The sequence below is a fragment of the Fulmarus glacialis genome, unplaced genomic scaffold (assembly GCF_000690835.1).
Source record: "Fulmarus glacialis isolate BGI_N327 unplaced genomic scaffold, ASM69083v1 scaffold14323, whole genome shotgun sequence".
NCBI classification, from domain to species: Eukaryota; Metazoa; Chordata; class Aves; order Procellariiformes; family Procellariidae; genus Fulmarus; species Fulmarus glacialis.
In genome coordinates, this window is record NW_009202420.1 from 64,083 (window position 1) to 85,664 (window position 21,582).

The window sequence follows — 21,582 nt, forward strand, 5'->3', positions numbered from 1 at the left end:
AGGAAAAGTACCAATTAATCATAATACATTTTCAATTTTATAGTAAGTTTTTCTGTAGCCAATTATTTACTGTCATTTTTAATATCCAATTATAAAGAAATGGCCTTTCTTTAAGAATCTCTTAAGAAACATCAGAAATGCTATTGATATAGAAGCAAAAAAAATCATAAACAAAAAAATTATTTAGTCATTCAACTACTTTTAATTCATTCTGATCTTCAGAATATTTGGAAACGAACTTCTACTCACACAGAAAAAGAATTACTTCAGGAAACTGTTACGGCTTGGGTAGACTAATCCAGCATTCTGAAGAGTTTGACTCCCATTTTATTTAAATGTTATTTGCAAACAAAACAAATTGATAAGTCTTTATACTGCTGTCTGTCATACACTTGCAACCCTCTAAAATATTTCAGAATCAAAGCATTCTCCTAAAAAACTGGAAGAGATACTCTAACTTGAGGACAATTGAAATGATTTAACAGCGGCAGCACGGGTGTGGGGGTAAGTACAGGGAACAGTTGACGTAAGTGCTCTGAACTGCCTGTGCTTTTCAACTGCAGATAAATGCTTCAATTGTCAGTAAAATTTTTTATAAAAACACCTCAGGAACTGCAGCTTCCACTAGGAGAGGAGGTGGTATACATCCACTTTCCTGGGTAATCCCTATTGGCTGATAAATGACTTCAGATGGTTGCAGATACAAGAATGAAGGTGAAGAGGCAGGAGACTGAAATAAAACACATTATTTTAATAAATTTATGATTTATGCATTATAAATACCAAAGCTTATTTTAGAGTCGTCTTTGCTACATATAAACAAAGATAAAGCTTTAAAAGAAAGTGTCTAATTCATCTTCGATAACCTAAAGTAACTAAGTGAGGGGGAAGTGGTAGAAAGATCAGGTAGTAGAATAAAATAAAGATGTCCTTTAATCACTTTTACGTACTTTTCAGATTTTATTTACATTTTGGAGAGCACTGTGAGAGAAATCCTAAACTTTATAAAATTGACACTTCCTCTCAACATAATACAGTTTAATTCTCTCTTGTGAAAATGTTACATTAAAACCCCAAATATTTTAGTTTTAAAATAAACCCCACAGTATTTCTGTAATTCAGCACCCAGATTTCAAAGCAGCAGACTGACATCCATTAATAGAGTGGAACTGACCATAACTGGACAAGGCTGGCTACTACTAAAGTAATGAAGACGCATTATAACAGTTCAAGCTTAAGGGACTTGGTCCTCCTTTTAGCTTCAAAGTCTTCAAGTTCCTTGAGTGGCACAATTGCCATAGTAAGCTCCTCCGCTACAGAGATCACAAAACCGGTAATGTCTCCCCCCAAAATTACCAAGTTAGCAATTCCCTTCTATTTCAAGGGTCTAGGTCCAATTTCACCATACTTGTGAGTCTACATGCCTCTGCTAGCAATACTCCAATGAAGCATCACGGTTAGTATCAGTTAATGAGCTAGTCAATAGTAATTTCTCCTATCAGGCGAAATATAGCAGTTTTTACCTGCTTCTGAGAACTTATTAGATAATTTAATACAAAATTTTTGCCACAGGAAGAGGGGAGGGGAAGATACTTTCTATACATCAGATTTGTATTTGATGTTTCAATAAATGCTATTTTACGCCTTCTATTGTATCAGCAAGTGTTGCAAATGCATTGCTAAAATATAGCAATTAATATTTATTTCAACAGTGTTGTGAATAGTGGGAAATTTCTCTGTTAGATAAGCACACTGAACCTTTAAACTAGATGCAAACTAATGGTAAAATGCTGCAACTATGAACTGTATTTACCTGTGGAACAGACCACTGCCACTGACTTGGAAGACACTGTGTTGGCGCCTAAATTCAAACAAAAAAAGGCATTACTTATGTGATTAAGAACATATGCATACACATACTAGAATCAAAACTATCTATAATAAATTCTTAATTAAAAAGAATATGATTTTCATAAGCTCCCAAATAATTCGGGAACATAGTTTTGTCTACTTCTACTTAGCCTCTGACTCAGGCATTTCATAAGCTTCTCAAATACTGAAGCATCTAAGAAGCACGCCTAATTAGGAAAACAGAAGGTACAAAATGCAGTTAACTTTCCAATACACATTAAAACCACAGACATACTGTATAAATCCAGTAGTGAGCCACCATGATGGTTAGGGGACTGGAGAACAGACATACCAGGATGCTGAGAGAATTGGGTTTGTTCAGCCTTGAGAAGGATAACGGTGAGAGGGGAGAATTATTGCTGGCTACAACTACCTAAAGGGGGGGTGAGGCATAAATATGACTGACCCAGATTCTCATCAGAGGTTTTCAGAGCACAAGAGTCAATGGACATAGGCTGGAACATTAAAAATTTAATAGTTATAAGGAAAGAAGTCTTTTACCATGAGAAGGGTCAAATATTGGAAGAGGCTGTCCAGAATGGTTATAGAAGCTCCATCACTGGAGATATTTAAAATTCAACTGGACAAGTTCCTGAGAAATCTGATCTAACCAGCCTGGCTTTGAGCAGGAGTTTGGCTTAGATGAGAAAAGTTAAGGATGGTACTAAGCCAGTTGTCTAGCAACACCAAAGAAAAATTTAATTTATTACATTTCAATGTAGTTACATTGGCAGAATACATTGTATTCTAGTAAAAAGAAAGCCTTCAATGAAATTAAAATGTTTTATATGACTATTTTGAACAGTCTTTTTATTTTGTACAAATAAACAGACCTGAGACAGTGCTGCAAATAAAACTGCATGGCTGGAAGGAATACTGATGGTCTGAAACCCATTTTCAAACAGATACCTGATAATGGTATGTAGGAGACTGATAAACCGGTTGAGCTACCATCATAGGTGAACTGGAAACAGAGCGCGACTTAAAAAGAAAAAAGTTACAAGTCTTAATGCAGCAATTTCATAAATTGTCACTCCTATTAAGAACAGTTCTGAAGTGCTATAATGCTGAACCACCTCCCCTCCGTTTTGAAAATGGATTTATCAAGTTTTAACTTACACTTAGATTCTTCAAAACCACTGTTTCTAAGGGCCTACATTAGACATGAAACAAAAGTCTTTGGCATATTTACTTAAGTTTTTTCCAGAAAGCACTAGGCTATCACTATTTAGAGATGCTAAGGCCATCCACTATCCTGACCATAGGTACATTTTTGTAAACACTTAGGGCAATGCAAGTTGTCACTGATGTATTCCTATCCTCTCCACAGCCCCAACCCAACCTTCCCTTTTCCCTTCCTCACACCAGCCACAGCATTCACCGGATTTGGTAGTGAGCCAGTCTAGGGAGCCAAACCAGCTAGACACGTGCCTGGGTTTTTTGGGGGCCCAGTTTAGGGTCAGAGAAACACCAGTGAAAGAAAGGGGGGCAGAAATACATGGCCATGGTAGGAGGACAACATAGGACTGTGAACGTCTAGTTCTGATTAGTTAAAGCTAGTGTGTGCAACTAGGACGAGAGGAAATGGCCTCAAGGGAGTTTTAGATTGGACATTAGGAAAAATTTCTTTACTGAAAGAGTGGTCAGGCCTTGGAACAGGCTGCCCAGGGAAGTGGTGGAGTCACCATCCCTGGAAGTATTTAAAAGACATGTAGATGTGGTGCTCAGGGACATGGTTTAGTGGGCATGGTGGTGTTGGGTTGATGGTTGGACTCTATGATCTTAGAGGTCTTTTCTAACCTTAATGATTCTATGATTTTTATGGTTCCCATGTAATGAAATTCCCTCATTCCTGCAAATATTTACAAATGCTCCACAACTACTTTAATTCATTCTACACTATATGAAAATGCAGAATGCAAAATGGAAAAAAAAAAAAGATCCGATCTGCACTGTTATACACACACAATACACACCAAAAAGTACTAATATCTTTAATTTGATTAATGTTTTCTGTAACATCAAATTTTCAGTTTTTTTCCTTAACTTCTTTACAGAGGTACTTTCCTAATGATGAAAATTAGAATATGTAAATAACTGAAACCAAGAGAGGCAGCACTATTTCTAATTGGAAAGATTGAGTGCTATTTGTTTGAAACACAGTGGATCTGAGCCAGGGCACCAGAACCAAAGTTCAGTACTAGAACACAAAAATTATTTTTTTTTTTCCAATTGGTAGGATTTGAGCAAGTTCTTTAGAACTATAGAGCATGAACTTCAAAAAGGCTTTCTAAAATATGTGAACATATGTGTTTATGCTTACCCTCTAAAGTTGAGAAGGCACTATAAGGCACTATATCATGCCTCTGTTAGAAGAGCAAACATCTTAGAAGTTAAGAGAAGTGAGTAAAACAGAGGTTAAAGACTGAGAAAAAGATTCTACAGTGCCAAAATAAACAACAGAAAAGAATCTATTACTGCTTTCATCTCTGTTTTGGGAAAGTTTGTTTTTATTTATTAGTAATTCTTCTATTGAGTTTTTCCCCCCCAATATGTGATGGGATTTTCCACTTATTTATAAAGATGGTACGTACAGTCTCTGTGAATGCTGCTTTTACAGAAATTAGTAAGGATGCATCCTCTATGTAGGTCCTGTGCCTTATGCAGACCCCATCAGTCTTGCAATCCTTCCCTCTCGTAAAAAAACTGAAGTGATTGACAACTCCTTCCTGCACTTCCCAAAAAATTCTGTCCAAGTTCCCCAAGCCTACTAAAGCCAAACAATTGATCTATTGCATTATCTTCCTCCTAAAACAAGCAGTATTCATGAAAAAGTATGTGAATTACTATAAAATTACGCAATTTCACTTTTGCTTTATCTAGTATTATGTTCTCTTTTCATCCTCAGCATAGTATATTGCAGCCAAGAACACTTCAGTCATTGAGAAATAATAAATGGAGCCAATCAAGGGTCACAAGCACCAACAAGTCCTTAGTAAAACAAAACTTCTCCTGGGGTAGGGCCCACACTGATACTCAACTACCCTGTCCAGTAGGTCACATCAAAGCAAAGTCCCCTGCAGAAGAACAATAAACTTAAGCAATATTTAAAAAAACACAAAATAAACAGACTAATATAAGGAAGCCATTTAAACATCAAACACGAGTCATAGCCAAAGAAACTGGAAGCAGGAGGGACTTGAAAACACTGCACTCATCCTGGTCCACAGAAAAGCATATATACAAAAATAAACTACTTACTGGCCATGGCTGTGGAACAGAAGCAACTTCAGACGTATGAAAATAAGCCACGCCATTATGGTAAATATAAGGATATCCACTTGAAGTAGTTAAGTACATTGTACCAGCTTCTGGTATTACAGTAGAACCTGGAATTAATATTTTTAAGTTTACTTACCAATAATTTTTTTTGCAGGTCATGTAAAAAAAAAAGAGGACGTAATTTCTGATCTTCAGAGAAGCAAAACACTCAAAGGAAAGAACATGGGGCAGTGTGCCTAGTGCCATCGATTCCCTCTCGAACACAAAATCATGAAAGCAGATAGTCACAGGATATCTCCAGAGGTATATGGGAAGCGGTGCAAAAGACGATATGCATATAAATTACTAAACACAGATAACTCCAGTTACCAGCAAATATATATATTTTTTAATCTTCAAATATCCAAAGGTAACTTCACATTGAAGGAGATTTTCATTGGTAACCTTCACATATTCATATTTATCTGAAACAGCACTAAAAACAACAGAATGATTTCATTGCAAGGTGCAGCCTAGTTTCTCAACACACAAACACGGTCCTTCTGTGATGGTACATTGCCTGGCAAAAGTAAAAACTGGTATCTAGATGTCAGCAACAGGGACACTTCTCAGCAATGCTGACACTACAGTGGAGGCTACAAATGAGCATGGTCTGATCCCAGAGCTGAGTTTCACTTACACAGCCCTCTAAGGGGTACTGACAGCAAGCATTATTCAAATAAAGGGATATCTATCCCTATGCAGAGGTGGTTTATCTTTTTCAAACACTGCCTTTGAGATTGCCTACGCTCCATTCTGTCTGCATTTGGGGGGGGCGGGGGCATGGGACAGGAATTCATGTTTCTCTAGAACTTTATGTCAAACATGAAGACAAGTTTTCATTCCAAATATAAAAAGACTTCTGTAAAAAAAAAAAAAAGAAAATTAATTCTGTAACTGAAATTGAAATCTTGAAATCACATTAAGTAGTAACATAGCATGGAAAAACTCAGGAAGAACATAATATAAAGAAGATCACTGAGCAAGATCTAGTTTTTCATCTCCCTTGCAAAGGTAAGTGCTACAAGGAAGTGCCATTTTATGGACAGACACAATGCTAGGATGTTAAGTAGAGGATCAAGAAGGGTCCCACAATGATTCAAGGGCCTTTATCAACGGTAAGAGTTTTGACTAACTCCTAGAAATGCCTGAAGACACCTGGATACAATAAAGCTGAAATACTATCCACAGACAGGTCAGGCTAAGATGGTTGTTAGGATAGTGTTAAACAGACATTAGAAAAATTAGAGGCTACTTGAGCTCCAGTAAGCAATCTAGAACAGTAGTTACTGATATCTCAAATGAGGAGACCAACAGGATCCCATGGCCAACAATCCTGTCCACTTTGCTAACTACCAAGTACATTGCACAGAACTTTCTGCTATTGTTAAATACGCCTCTTAGAAAGGAAAAGGAAATATTCTCCATTCTCCCAGCAAACTCACTGTGACAGAAAAAAAAACCCACCAAAAAACCACACAACAATTTGGGGGAGGTATAGCTATCTGAAATTCTTCCAGCCCACAACAATTCATCGTTCTTCTTCTAGTTGTTCGTGTTTGGTTTCTACTTTTCAGCTTTTAGAATGCCCATTTTCACAATACTTGTTGCTGGGGAAAAGCAAACTGAGCAATCCTCTCAGTATGCTGAAAGTTCTTAGCAAAAGAGGTCCTATGATGACAGAAGAACTAAAAATTATTTTGCTTAATAGTAGGGGAAACAGGTGCTATATTACAGGTGGGCTGGAGGGGATAGTGATAAATGGGCTCTCTTCAATTCTGCTAAATATAACAGAACCACAGCCCTACAGTGACACTGCGAGTCTAGGTTTTATGACTTCAGGAACCTCAAGATGCGCTGCAGTAGGACAAAGTATCCTAGCAACTAAAGTTGGTAGGCTGAGCATGAGAGCAGACACACTAAAATCAGATCCTAGGATATGTCCCTAGATGTCAATATGACCTTGTATCACAGATCTATCCTAGGCCTGAAGAAGTGGTAGAGTCAAACAGGGCGACAAACAGATCTCAGAAGGACACAGCAGCTTTCTGCAAAAAAATGTTTTTTTTCCCCGCCCTCTGTTCTCCCAGGTCTCAGAATTGAAGAGATATGCCCCTCTTCTATCAATACACACATTCAGCACAAGAGTCAGAGGAAGGAAGTACCACAAATGCATCAGGCAGTGCACATGAGAAAGTCCAAGTCAAAGACGGAAAGGGAAATAAAGCATGGCAAAAAAAAAGCATATAACCCTTTGATGATGAGCAAAGATTAAATAATTTCCAAAGCAAAGAAACTATACAGTTGGAACAAAGTATTCCATTTGCCCTGGGCAAACACTATCCTACACATTTACAAGGGAGAAGGGCATTCCTTTGCAAGAGGAGAGGAAGAGAGAGGGAAGTTTCCTGTCTGCAGAAAGTATGTCTGCACCAACAGTGTCAGTGTACATATGAACTACTTATAATTGATAATGTGACAGTAACAACTGAAAAAAGCTTTAGAATTAAACTAAAATTCTCTGTATCGTCCTAAGACAGAAGATGAGCAAAAGTTTTTTTTTCCTTGTCCAAAAGGTACCATAGGACAAATACTGAAGGAAAGTTACAAAAGTACACTTCATTCCCTGCTGCACTAATAAAAGGAATGTATTTTACGTCTCTGACACATAGCCTTTACTGAGGAATAACAAAACAGCATGCCTTGCTATGCCAAAACCTGACAGATCTTGTCTTAAAAGTTGGTGACTTATATCCTACATTTTCAGTAGTGTATTATCGAAACAAAACAGCCCCTGGCAGAATGGGAGGGCATCTTCTCTAAAAGAAAACCTGTCTTCTGTCACCCCCAAAAGAACATCGTAACAGCATACTTGCTCAAGATAAAGTAGCCATCTGACAAAAAAAAACTTATCAATACTCCTCTTACGTAAGTGTTCAGTCTAAATAGTCCTCTTCCAGAGAAGGAACATACAGCATCCATTCCATTATCTTACAGCAAAGAATTAAGAAGCAAATGGTGACTGCAACCATACATTCCTTATGGTTTCTACCAAAGCAAGATGCAACAGTCCTGATGCCAATTCTGCCAATATAAACAGATCGGGTAACAACCCAACCAACCAGCACAGCCTGCTTTATCCTGTAGAATCTGTGAGGAAATCCAAGTGTTTAGAGGTTCTGCCTGGCAACTGAGAGAAATTTCCATTCAGTTTGTTCCTAGATAATCTTTTCCGAGACAGAAAGTAAAAAACATTAAAAGAAATAAAAGAACCAAAGATCATCAATCTGTTTATTTGGACATTTCCACTGGCATGCATTTACTTCCACTGCAAACCACTTCTGAGCATATTCCACACACAGCATTAATACAACGCACGACCAGGCACATCTTGGTTAAAAACTTACATTCATAGATAATATACAAATGTAAATAAGAATACATACGAGGACTCCGTATTTGTTGTTTTCTTATTGCTGGACCAATATTCAATTTCTTATCCTTATAATTAAGTTTTTTAGCCTAGAATTAAAGAAAAAAAGACATTCAGTATGTGTATTTTCTACACATATTTACGCATCCAAGAAACAAAAACCAGAAGTAGACAAGGTACTCAGTAGGTTGCACCTTCCCCTGCTTTTTATTTACAGTGCATCTCAAAAACCCAAAAGCTATACTAATTCCTTTTCAATCTAACCTTAGACTTCACATAGACAAAATTAATCATTAGTAATTTCAAGCATTACTTGCTTCTCATGGAGCCTCTTGACTAACAACTGATACCTATAATTGTCAGGAAATTTTTTTAGTTTTACCTTCCTCATGTATTTACTGCCTTTATAAAAGCACATGTGTACACAAACTGACAATTTCACATATAAAGATCAATTTTTTTTTTTCATGGTCATGACATTATTTTACAAAAGATGACAGGAACAAGTAAGTCTATGAAAAGGGCCAGGTTATAAGGGCTGAATGTAAAAAATCCCCATATTCACTCAGGACTGCCTTAAAACTTCTTACATCCAGGCTAACAAAACATAAAAGCATACCGAAACAGGTATCTTAGCAAGGCTAAACTACTGCAGAAGAATTTTTTAATAGAAAAGTGCTAGGTACAGACAAGTAAAGCTACATTCTCTTCCAACTGTTTTGCTTACAACAGAAAATGAGCATCAGGTCTATCAGGTAAATTAAAACCTTACCTTTGTTTTTAAATTGACACTGAACTCACTACTCGTTAATATAATGGAAAGGAACAGGGTAAATTAACTTTTTTTTTTTAGTTGTCAGCACTTATTTAATGCTGCTTTGCAAAACCTGAAACGGTTCTGAAGGCCTGCTTCCCTGAACAATTACGTAAGGGAGAATGTGCACTAAGCACTACCACCTTACACCACAAAGTCTTCAGTTTTCAGAGCTGTAACTTCTCCAGCGAGGAGATAATTACTTCTTGAAAAGGAACATAGAAAGAAATGCAGTTCTAAATCACATTCAACAGAAGGACAACAGTTAGGTAATCAATACATTTTCTTCATTCAAGCCCTACTTAGCAAAATACTTGAACACCTGTACACAATGCAAAGTCCCACCTATCAGGTTTAAAGTTAGGAAGAGGCTAAACTATTTTGTTGAATCTAGGACCTCATAAACAAGTATTAATTATAACAAACATACCTACCTAGCCTATTAAACACAGAGCAACTCCTACAACAGAGATGTGCATTTCAGTCAAACAGCATTCCAACACAGACAATAGGAAGATGATTCTTCCCAATGCAATGTATTTCATTGATGTGATCCATCAGAAGTTAAACTTTCACAACTTTCAGAGTTAAGAGAAATATCTAATCTATATGGACTTCTTCAAAGCATTTAATATAGTACTGCATGAAAAATTGCACATGATGCTACAGAAAGTGAAGACTAATAGGAAAAACTGGGGTGAATAAAAAAATTATTTCAGAAAGATGGGAAGAGGTAGCATTAGTAGTAATATCGTATGACCGGAAAGAGGATCCTGGTGAAACTCCACAAGGTCTGTTCTCGATACTAAAGCAATTTAATACTTTCAAAGACTGCAACGCACAAAAAGAAATTTCTGGAGACATTACTCATGACAGAAAAGTAGGATGCAAAAAGATCAGTGCAAAGGATGATCAGAATATCATATAAATGAGAAAAAATTCAGGAGTACAAAATGAAAAAAATCATTCATTTCATTCATAAATTATTAAAGCCTAGAAACTCTCAGCTTAAGATGTCTGAGAAAAACCTAGATGCTAATTGATCTTAAGATGAATATGAGATAGCAGTATGATGCAAAGATGAAAAAGGTGATAGAATTCTAGGACATCTAAATTAAAGCAGTTATAGTAGACAAAAAAGTATTAGTATCATTGAATGAGACACCAGTAAGACTTCACATGGAGCAGCCTTTCAGTTCTAACAGAGGCAAAAATCCTAAGCCATATTCACGCTGGTACTCAGTACCATTGGTATTCTTCTAGTTCACAGAAATAAAACAATAAAAAAAAAAAACGGGAAGAAAAGTAGCTGACTCAAGAAGTTCCTGTGTCTATATTATTTTGGCTCCACATAACCGTATTTTTTGAAAACACTTTGAAAATTTCTTTGAAAATGTCCCAGTTCTTATTTTGAATTTTAACACATGAATTTTCAACAAAGGCTCAGTATTTCAACATGTTAACCTGCTTTATATCTGGGAGAAGGCAATTTGCAAGCCTTGGATACTATTTTCTGGGTCCCCCCCCCGCACCCAGACACCTTCACGTGTATGAATAGATCCTGACCGACAGATCTCTCCAATACATTCCAACCAGAACATGGAGCATACATTTAAAAAAACCAAAACAAACTGAAGAGCTAGCATACAGCTGAAGAGCTACCCATGTCTCAAGGGAGTTTCTCTAAGGAGTGTCAAGACAGTAACATAGCTAAGCAGAGAGGCAACAATTACATGACATAAAATGAGCTTCATTGTTTAAGACTTCAAGTGAATCTAATTATTCCTGAAAAGAATTACATCAACTCTGACAATCAAACATGTCAGAAAAGACAGCAGTTATCTCTCCCGACTCCCCACAAAGTCTTGACAGCAATGGATTTTCTAGTAAAGCAAATTAAAGCAATTGTGAAGGACAGAGTCTTTATAGCTCTATATGTACTATAGACCACATACAGACTAAGAAAGTAAAGACTGTCTGTCGAAGTCAAGAGCTCTACTATGAACTGGCAACTACCTTCCCTAGTTCCAGAAGATCTCAGTATAAATCTTACCTTAGATCTCTCTAAGCCATCTTCTTAACTATGTAGACTAAACTTAACAGATCTTCAAATGCAAGTTGGCAAACAGAAGAGGACCAGCCAACCAGGGCTACTTCGTGTCTAATATGAGTATTTCATTTAAGAGATAATCATAATGGGGACTATCACTTACCTCTTGTAAAATCTTCTGTGCATCTTCTTGGGTTTCAAAAGTAACAAAGCCATACCTAAATAAAAATTACAGAAGCTAAGTCTCTGAAGTTCATATTTACATACATTGCACATTAATTCTCCATATATAGTACATGTGACAAAAAAAAAATCATAGAAATAAAGACTGCAGTAACAACTGTAGCTTAATTTAACATCCTTGTTATAGTCTACTTACTAATATATTTAAGTACATCATCATATATTACTGTTTCTATGCAGTGAATGAGTAGCCCACATAGAAAGCTTGCAAAACTCTGCATTGTCCTTGTTACTCAACGCTCGTCTTTAGTTCCTTCATTTCTATTAAACAAAGATTTTGATCCGAAGCTCTCACTCGTTATGGGTGCCCAAGATGAGATACTTGGGATTTTTTTTTTTTTTTAAAAATATACTGTACTTCATAGCACAGCTCCCGCCTACTTAGGCAACAACTGTGCTCCACGCTTCCACAAGCAATATCCAGTATACTGAGTTCTCAGAAAAAGCAGCAATGCAGAGATAAGTGTTTATCTGAGAATTATTCTTGTCATTCTTGACATGACTAGCATTAAACAAGAGTTCTGTGGTGATCAAGGATGAAGTTTTCTCATACTTTGTGACACAGTATGTCTCTTTCACCACGCCTCTTCTAACTGCTGCAACAAATCAAAAGGGCTTTCTACACAGAACTCCTGCTGTACCAAACCCCCTCAATTAATTTTCAGAGAAACCTAGGCCACTGAATGTGGCACTGCCTGTGCAAAACTAAGTATCTGATCTTATAATTAAACTCTGTACCACAACACATATTTACAAAAAAATTGATTTTTTCCAAAACTAACTTCAACTTTCTGAATATCGACAAATCTTTTTAAAAAATCTTTTAGTAGTTCTGTGTGCATAATTTCTTAGATTCATGACTCATTTCTCATGGTCAGATTTCAGAAGATACCAAGAAGACCTCTGTCATTCCAGCCAGCAGATCAAATTTTGCAATACAACATATAATTCTTTGTGAGCATTTCTGTGCTTATTTGAGTACAGAGGTCCAGTAAGTCTCTAACCAGCTATACTTTTAAATTTGTGGGCTTTTCCCTGTATTGCCTTCTCTAAACAAATTTGGAAACATTTCCAAGTTCAAAGAACACAGAAACTATTTTCCTAGCTTGGGACCTTACCTACATAGACTTTTCATTCTGTGTGCTATCTGGACAATAAACTAACAGACACAATTAATCACACAAACTTGTATGTTTCTTAAATCACTTGCCAACGAGAAGTAATGAAGCCTGTGCTTGGATTTCAACAGAAATCCCAACATCATTGAAAGTAATTATTTTCCAACATGTTTACTGTGAGATATATGTTGGCAATCGTAACTGCATAATAATTGGATATTCTCGGGTTATTGTATTATATGGACACATGTATTGCAAGTCTCAAATATTTCTTGGAATTTAGTAAAAGGGTAAGAGGCTTGGTGACAGATCTGGGACCAGGACCAAGTCCAACATGCCATGCATGTGTATACTCTATGCTAAGACCTGCAGCTCAGTGTGTAATTTTCTGATATATGTTAAGGGCTGACAGCATTACAATTATGAGATTCAGGCACCACAGGCTTACTGCTCAGAAGAGAACTTCTGACCAAAGTGAACTTTAAGTGAACTTTACAGGTATTCTCATGCATATTCCCTTTTGCTTCAGCCCTCTTTCCACCCTTCTGTGGCAGTACAGTTCCCTACCTTATTTCCTTCACCATCCTTTGGGTTCTAGCAATAATTTTACTACCCACTCTTAATCTTTCTCCAGATTTGCTCTTTGGCACTTCTCTTACTGTTGACTTCCAGTCTTAGTCCCCTTTTCTGCAATCATGATTCATTGTCATGTTTTTCCCCTATGTTCTTGTTCCAAAAATCCTCACACAAAATCTGAGTTATTGCCATGCACTCCAGCAGAATCAGGTGTATCTCACCTCCTTCTCCATTCTTAGGCTCCTTTCCACACTGGCTTTCAGTAGTAGAAATATATGTGTTTAATAACTAAATTACCTTTTTAGGATTATCTACTTAAACTATTTTTATCATAAAAAAATCTGAAAGGACTACTGATTTTTTCCTAGTTGCACACAGCCTCATCTTATATAACAACAACATGACTACGGAGTTTTACAGTTATGCAAATTACAAAGACATTCATGTAGAAGTTAAAGGGCAAGAGCAGATTTTTGCATACATGGAATAACTGGGAACATCAATGACATAAGATTAATAATATTCCGAGCTATGAAAATAATAATCAAATTTACTATAGTCAGTCAGCTTTCTGTTATGTTTTCAATTCCCACAACTTACATCCACATGCTTATTGTACTATACCAACCCCTTTGATACTCCAGCTCTGTCATTTACTATCTTCACTTCTTTCACACAGCCATATTGAGCAAAAAACTTCCTCAGATCATTTTCATTAGTCTAGTACAGTAAATCAAGGGGGGAGGGGGAAAAGAGAAGAAAAGTTGGTTTGCATAGTTATTCAATGAATATTTACCATAAGACTTTTAATGAATACACTTTGGATAAAGTTTGCTACAAACTAATTACAACCCTGGATAAGAAGAGAGAGGAATGAGCATGTATGAGCCTTACAGCAAGAGAACAGCATCCCTATTTAATTAGTGCATTTTCATATTCAGCAATAATGCTAGAAAGCCACTAAAATATTAAAATTCCTCTTTTAGTGGTTTTATGTAACAACTGTCCCTTTTCAGGCAAGACCATTGAAGCAGGTTTACTAGATCTGAATTTTAGTTTCTGTAAATTACGTACCAGAGCACTGTTTACAATATGAAACATCACTGCAGTGTTTTCAAATTTCAAAACGGCAGAGTACGTAGGCTTCCATAAAGGATATGCATAGGTCACACATGAAAAAAATCCCCACTAAATCACAGTGACTTCATGGTCAAATCCATCTAATATACCATGATCCCTCTTTCTAAAGTATACTTAATATAAGACTCTGCAAGTATGGATAGGCACACCACAGGAACTCCCCATTTATAAATTAAGTAAAAAAAGGTCCCTTTAATGGAGAATGGTCTAAATCCACTTGGAGGAAACTGTTCCCTTCTGAGTATGCATGGAAGAAGACAAGTTCCTAATGTAAAGGCACATCTAAGCTATGTGAACACTCGTCTACCTTCTATGAATCAGTTTTCTTTTGCAATGTAAGCATATATCAAATATGGTGCCCTAAACATCACATTTCAGATTTTAAAGTTTTGTTCTACATGGTCCATAGTTAATACTATACCTAATGCTGGAAGAAGTATGCTTATACGCATGGATCTCTACATGCTTCAAGCAATTTCTATATTCATCCATACTTTTCGTTATTTTAAGGACATGTACCAGAAGTACTATTTTACCTCTAATTGAATGACTTTTATTGTTTTTAGCTCTATGTATACAACTTAGTAAATCCCCTCCTGCACATCAAATGCTTATCTGCCTCATCTAAGTTTGAAAAGCAAAAAGAACTTAAAAGAAAAAAAAACTAATGTAAACAACTTTCATAACTGGAAAGAATATGAAGTTAATGCTCTTTTTTAATAATTCTACCCCCAAGACACATTTTACAAAAATAAATAATGCAGCTTGCTTGCTACAACCTCTAAGTCCAGCAGAGAGCAATGACAGATAAAGACTGCTTTATCTCCCTCACTAATCCAAGTATTCAGGCATTAAGATATTATAAAACATCCAGTCACTCTGAAAGTGTGAGGAGTAACAACAGATACAAGTGCACTGAACAGGCGTGAAATACTTTAATGTTTTATTAAAGCTCAATAATTGTGTCCTCTCCTTGGAAACTGCCAGCACTGGTTCTTGAGAAACTAACCACCATGGAAAGGTTAAAAAATTTCTGACTGGAGTCCAGACCACTCTCCTGAATAGATGATCACGCTTTGCACCTAAACAGAAGTGTGAAAGCCTGTGTACATCAGAAAACAGATTCAGCCAAACAACTGATAGCTTGTATCAGAGGAGGTAATTCTTACATTGGGAGGTGATTCTGCCCCTCTACTCTGCTCTGGTGAGACCCCACCTGCAGTACTGCATCCAGCTCTGGAGCCCTCAGCACAAGAAAGACATGGACCTGTTGGAGCGGGTCCAGAGGAGGGCCACAAAAATGATCAGGGGGATGGAACACCTCTCCTATGAAGAAAGGCTGAGAGAGTTGGGGTTTTCAGCCTGGACAAGAGAAGGCTTTGGGGAGACCTTATTGCGGCCTATCAGTACTTACAGGGGGTTTATAAGAAAGATGGCAGCAAACTTTTTAGCAGGGCCTGTTGAGACAGGACAAAGGGGAATGGTTTTAAACTAAAAGAGGGTAGATTTAGACTAGATATAAGGAAGAAATTCTTTACAATGAGGGTGGTGAAACACTGGCACAGGTTGCCCAGAGAGGTGGTAGATGCCCCATCCCTGGAAACATTCAAGGTCAGGTTGGACGGGGCTCTGAGCAACCTGATCTAGTTGAAGATGTCCCTGCCCATGGCAGGGGGGTTGGACTAGATGACTTTTAAAGGTCCCTTCCAACCCAAACTATTCTATGATTCTACAAAACAATTCTACAGCATATGCTAAAGTGTTCTTACATTCTTGAATAATGAAAAGCATGTACAAAGTACAAAAGGCTCGCAGCGGAGATTTTCCTTTCCCTAAAAATTTTCTCAAATGAACACCAAAATGTATGTGCTTAGAAATGAAAGGCCTATAGATAAAATTTCCCATTTCTGGAAGATTATTTCTTTTAAGCTCCGTATGTTACATGCAGCTCAGTGCTTCACAAAGCTGAGAAAAAGAACCTATAACAAAATAGTTGAAGGCTAAAATATGCCAAGAAACAAATGAAAAGCCCTTAAGATTGATCAGTTCTGAAATTGTCATTCAATACCTCAAGGACATGAAGCACAGCTACACAAGACTATGAACTTGGAAACCCAAAGGTTTATCTGCAGAGCAGTGTATTAAAGGGGAATAAGAAGGAAACACTATCCTAAGATTCACAGTGAAATTTGCAAGTATCTGGACAAACATGGTATCTAGAAGCTTGCCAGAAACACATTCAGGACTTGCCTTTTTCCTGCTCATGACAGGACAATGGCACTTGTCAGATTCTTAAGAAAGGCTAATGTTAAGCCTTCACCTATGTCAAAAGATACATGGCGTACACCACTGAAAAAAGAGCTCTTCAGACCAATATGAAAATGCACCCAGGTGTAATTTCTCTTACTGAATTGTTTCTCTACATTTAAGAAGCCAGGTGTTTCCTCTTACAAACAGGAATCACTGCTACAGTGACAGACCAAATGGAAGTGTCTGGCAAAATAACAAAAGCTTGCTGGAAAGCAAATAATTTTTTGCTGATTAAACGCCTCCCTTTTTCACAAAAATAAATAGATAGCTTTTTCACCACCCCTCCCATAGCTAACTTGAGTAAGACCTTTTGGGGAAAAAAACAATGCTTTTTGCCATAAGATTCCCCATAAAAAACAAACCAAAACTGACATATATATCCTACGATTGGAACAGAAATTTAAGGCTCTACTTGGTATCAAGAGTCATAGTAAATAGAAGAGTAGCTAAAATGTCTACAGAGGTTTCATCCTTCTATTATTTCCTTTCCCAATGACATTCATCTTCTTTATGCTTATAGATACAAATACACTTAACTCCTCTCGTTGAAATTAAGATTCATCCTAGATTTTGACCTATCAGCAACTGAACCAGAGTCAAGAGACCCTTCAAAATGAACAATAAATAAGACAATTAACAAGAATATTGGTATGTTATGCAGAGAAGTGTTTTAACCTTTGAAATTGCAGTGAAGAAAAAACAGAGTGAGACAGATCTTTTTACAGCTCTAGTAATTTGCCTACTATTAATGCAAAAAGCTACTGTGCCTCTTTGCTACAGCCCAAATATATTGAAGACCTCATACAACATCTCTTGAATTATGAATGCCTCCATTTGAATTATCTCAGCCAAATGAGCCAGAAGATCCTGGAATTTCTTGTGTTTATTATGCAAAATAACCTGAGTCAATTGTCATTTTTCCTCCTCTTCATCTGAGTCAGTGCTCAAAAGGTCCTCAGCCTAGGAGGATTAAAGCAGAGAAGATATTGTTGGTGGGAACAAAGAAACAGCTAAGCAGACCAACACTGTTTCGCAAAAGTCAATGACTTGACTTAATATCTGAAGTGATATGAAAAAAAATGGGAGTAGCTGGTATAAAGCTCTGGTGCCTATCTTGCTACAAATGTTCAAAGTGACTGAACAACGTAAGAATGGCTCAGTATTTACTGCTATTTGAGGTTTTTAGGGCATATGCAAAGGCACAAGCATTCTAAGAATTAAGATCAGTACTGCAAACTGCCCAGAGAAGCTTTAATATTTGTTTTAAAACAAACACTTGCTTTTAAGAAAATTACTATGGTAAGTGAGGAATACATGCACTGTAGCTCCTTCTTTGTATGAACTGGAAAAAAAAAAACCACTAGAGGAACTGAAGCTACTGACATTTGCTGTGTTTGCAATCTGTAACACTGTGTTTATGGTTTATTAAATTACACTAAGTATTATACACAATAAAAAAAAAAAGATCTTCAACATACTTTTCTACCACAAGCTCTGCTGATTACAAAAGCCACCTTCTTCGAAAAGAGAAAATTCTGAAGAACCAGTACATCAAAAGCTTCTAGCAGCTAGGTGTACAAAGAGTCAACTTTGTAGGACAGTTATGTAAATCAAGACTTAAAGCTTTATTCTCTACTGTTGATTTGAACATTAGAGAGAAGAGCACTTATCACCTAAACAAACACACATATGATTACGTCTCACATTTTTTCATACTGATTTTTATAGGGTTATAAATTATCGTTTTGTAGTAAAATTAGGAAAAAAATACCTTAAAATCAATTCCTCCTACAAAGATGCGATTTGGAGTAACTGTTCCAAACCTTGGAGCACTGGTCAGATTATTTAATGGCACTGGTGACACAGTGTTGGGAGATGAAGATAAAGATTCTGTTTGCGTCTGATTTGTGGTCTGCTGATTGAAAGAAAATATTATTTTCAATACTTACATGTTATAAGCTATTAAATAAAAAAATTTTCAACAGAAAATACATACAGAATTTTTTGGGAGGCACAGCAAATGCTGAACAACTGAACATGAGCCGTGTATTTTTATTCAGAATGCAGCTCAGCGAAGTGTTTAAACGTAAGCTTAGTTTTAAGCAATTCAGTAATTTAGTGAATACACTACGGTCTAAAGTTACATCTTCACTTTAATACCTTTTGAATTAGGCATTTAAGGCCTAATCCCCCAATGTTAGTTTTTCTGTTTGCACAGCACCCTGCTGTATGAATCCGAAATTACGACTTCTATTTCAGAGATTAATTTATACCTATTAGAAGCCCCTTAGTTTAAGCCTATATAGAAAGGGCCTTTTCAACTCAACCTGCACTCACACACATCTACTAAACTCTGCTCTCTGTAACAGCTCCTGCTTGATTTTCCAAGTGCTGAGCACCCATAATTCCACCACATAAAATCAACCAGCTCATTACAACTAATGAGAACAGCACTTGAAGACTAGTCTTTTAATTCAACACTCTCTTGGCCTACAAACACGGTGCACAGTGATCCTCACAGAAATTCTCTCTGCAGAATTGCTCTTGCCCCAGTAAAAGAAAGGAACACAGAATGATGGGAACTTCATGGAAACCATTAATTAGTGAAGTCTGCCTGTGTTTTAACTTCCACCATGCTTACACCTGTGAATTGTGAAACAATACAGACTCACATTTCATTGGAAACCCTTTTCAGAACAAACTAATACTGCCTTACATAGTCAACCCTAACTGTGAGATGGTAGTTGTAAAGCAGCCACATAGTACTGTCACTAACTTCTCTAACAGGAACTGCAGTAGAGGCTTCAAGACCTTTTTTGCTGTGGTCCCCACCACCCACCAAACTAAAGTTTACTAAAACCAATCCTGTGCTATAGTGCCTTGACAGTACCACTGAGGAAGAAGCCTAAAGTGAAAGACAAGCAGCTGCTGCAGGCTGCAGGTAACAAGACTAATAGTAAGCAGAGTAGTGAAAACTAGAAGTAGGAATCTCGGGATATCAGCCTCCAACCTTTCTTTTGAAAGGATTTCAAAAGAAATGTATTTTTTCTTACCATTGTGCAACTGTTAAAATTTGTGGTAAGAACCAACAAAATATATTTTAAAAACAGAAAGCTACTGCATCTAGTAAAGTTCTTTCGCTTCTTGTGGTAGCTGTATCTTTTACCCTCTCAAAAACTAGAGCAGAAAATGAAGTGCTCTTTAACAGTTCTCCTCACAGAATCCCCCTTTCATTTACACTGTCTGTTTTACTTCCTGATTTTGCCTCTCTTACTTATTCACAGAACAGCATTTTCTTATCTGTGCCTTTAAGCATTCCTGGATGAAACAAATCACTTATCTTTGGGAGAACCCATGAAAATGAAGGCTGACAGTTAAAAGTGCAATGAGAAACGGTAGATCAATAATGAAGAAGAATGTTACAAAAAAAGTTGCCTTTTGTTTGCCCTGCAAGCCCTTCTAGAGTAATTTCATATTTCCTTAGCTACCTGAGAGTTAGTCCTATTAACTCTGAGTAATGGGTTAACACCATTGTTTTGGATACCTTAAGGACAAGAAATCCAGCTTAGTCCATGCCTTTTTAGTTTTAGGGAAGACAAAATTCCTTTCCAAATTTACTAAAACATACACATTTGGGGCAGAGGGAAAACCCAAGTCTTTAACCTGATCTATTCAGGAGAAAGTATATATTCCTCCTACTAGGAATACTACCCTAGAGTAGTACCTAACCTGAAAAAAAAAATCCCACTTACAGGCAAGGAACAATCATAATCACTACAGTCCCAAGGGCTTTAGAAGGAGGAATGTTTTCTGCCAAGAACAACTTTTGAAGGACGATGAAACAGGTTACTTTTTTCATCTCTCACACCAAACACAATATTTGACTTGTGGCAATCATCTGGCAATTGTGTACAGCACTAAAATATCTGAATTTAACTATAAAGTAACAACTAACAGTTGACACCACAGCCAAAATGTATTCCTTACCTCAAAGATCTCGAATTTCATTTTCTCCAACAAGTTTTAAGAGTTGTAAAACTTATTAAAAAAAAAAGAAACAAACCCAAACTCCAAATGGAAGTTTTGAAAGTGAGGAATTAAACACATCACTTGTGAACTCCCAATACAGTAAACCCAAATGAATTTTAAAACGTTAAATCTGTATTCTGATAGCTATCTCAAACATCGTTTCCTCGGTTTAATACCAGTGTAGCAGTAAGAAAACAGTATTTAAAAAAAAAAAAATCTATGTGCTAACAGCACGTCACTTGCCTAATCATTTGTGTTTCTACAGGTTTTTAAACTAACTTTTTATCATTTTTTCCCCAAACAGTATGGGTATGTATATTCATCAGTATTTTTATGGGTTATTTAGCGTGTTTGACAACTGCTCTTTACCAGAATTGGTAAGTTTTCATTTTTATGTTGAACACATCCACAGCCAAACAACTGAACACTACAAAGGCCTGGTAATTAATCCTACCTTACTCCCTGAACAACTCCCTTTTTACAGCCCGTATCCTATAATATCAGAAATTAGACACCCATCTTTCCCAGGTCTCATGTACCGCTGTAGACCCGAGGCAAGGGGGGCGGTTTCCCAGAACTTGAAGCCACCCCAGGGCGCCGCACCACAGAGGAAATGGCGGCAGCCCGCGGGGGTGGG

The 21,582-nt window shown here is 36.9% G+C and overlaps 1 protein-coding gene across 1 annotated transcript in view; it reads right to left on the reverse strand.

Annotated features, from left to right (window-relative positions):
• Nucleotides 1-18,831, reverse strand: part of BOLL (boule-like RNA-binding protein) — a gene marked incomplete at its 5' end in the record, with an annotated part of 20,990 nt that extends 2,159 nt beyond the window's left edge. Inside the window, 8 exons of the mRNA XM_009574281.1 lie at nucleotides 605-730; nucleotides 1,814-1,861; nucleotides 2,821-2,892; nucleotides 5,173-5,300; nucleotides 8,679-8,754; nucleotides 11,693-11,747; nucleotides 14,095-14,186; nucleotides 18,688-18,831. Coding sequence (XP_009572576.1) covers nucleotides 605-730; nucleotides 1,814-1,861; nucleotides 2,821-2,892; nucleotides 5,173-5,300; nucleotides 8,679-8,754; nucleotides 11,693-11,747; nucleotides 14,095-14,186; nucleotides 18,688-18,831 — 741 coding nt within the window. The remainder of the gene's footprint in view (nucleotides 1-604; nucleotides 731-1,813; nucleotides 1,862-2,820; nucleotides 2,893-5,172; nucleotides 5,301-8,678; nucleotides 8,755-11,692; nucleotides 11,748-14,094; nucleotides 14,187-18,687) is intronic.
• Between the last annotated feature and the right edge of the window lie 2,751 nt (nucleotides 18,832-21,582).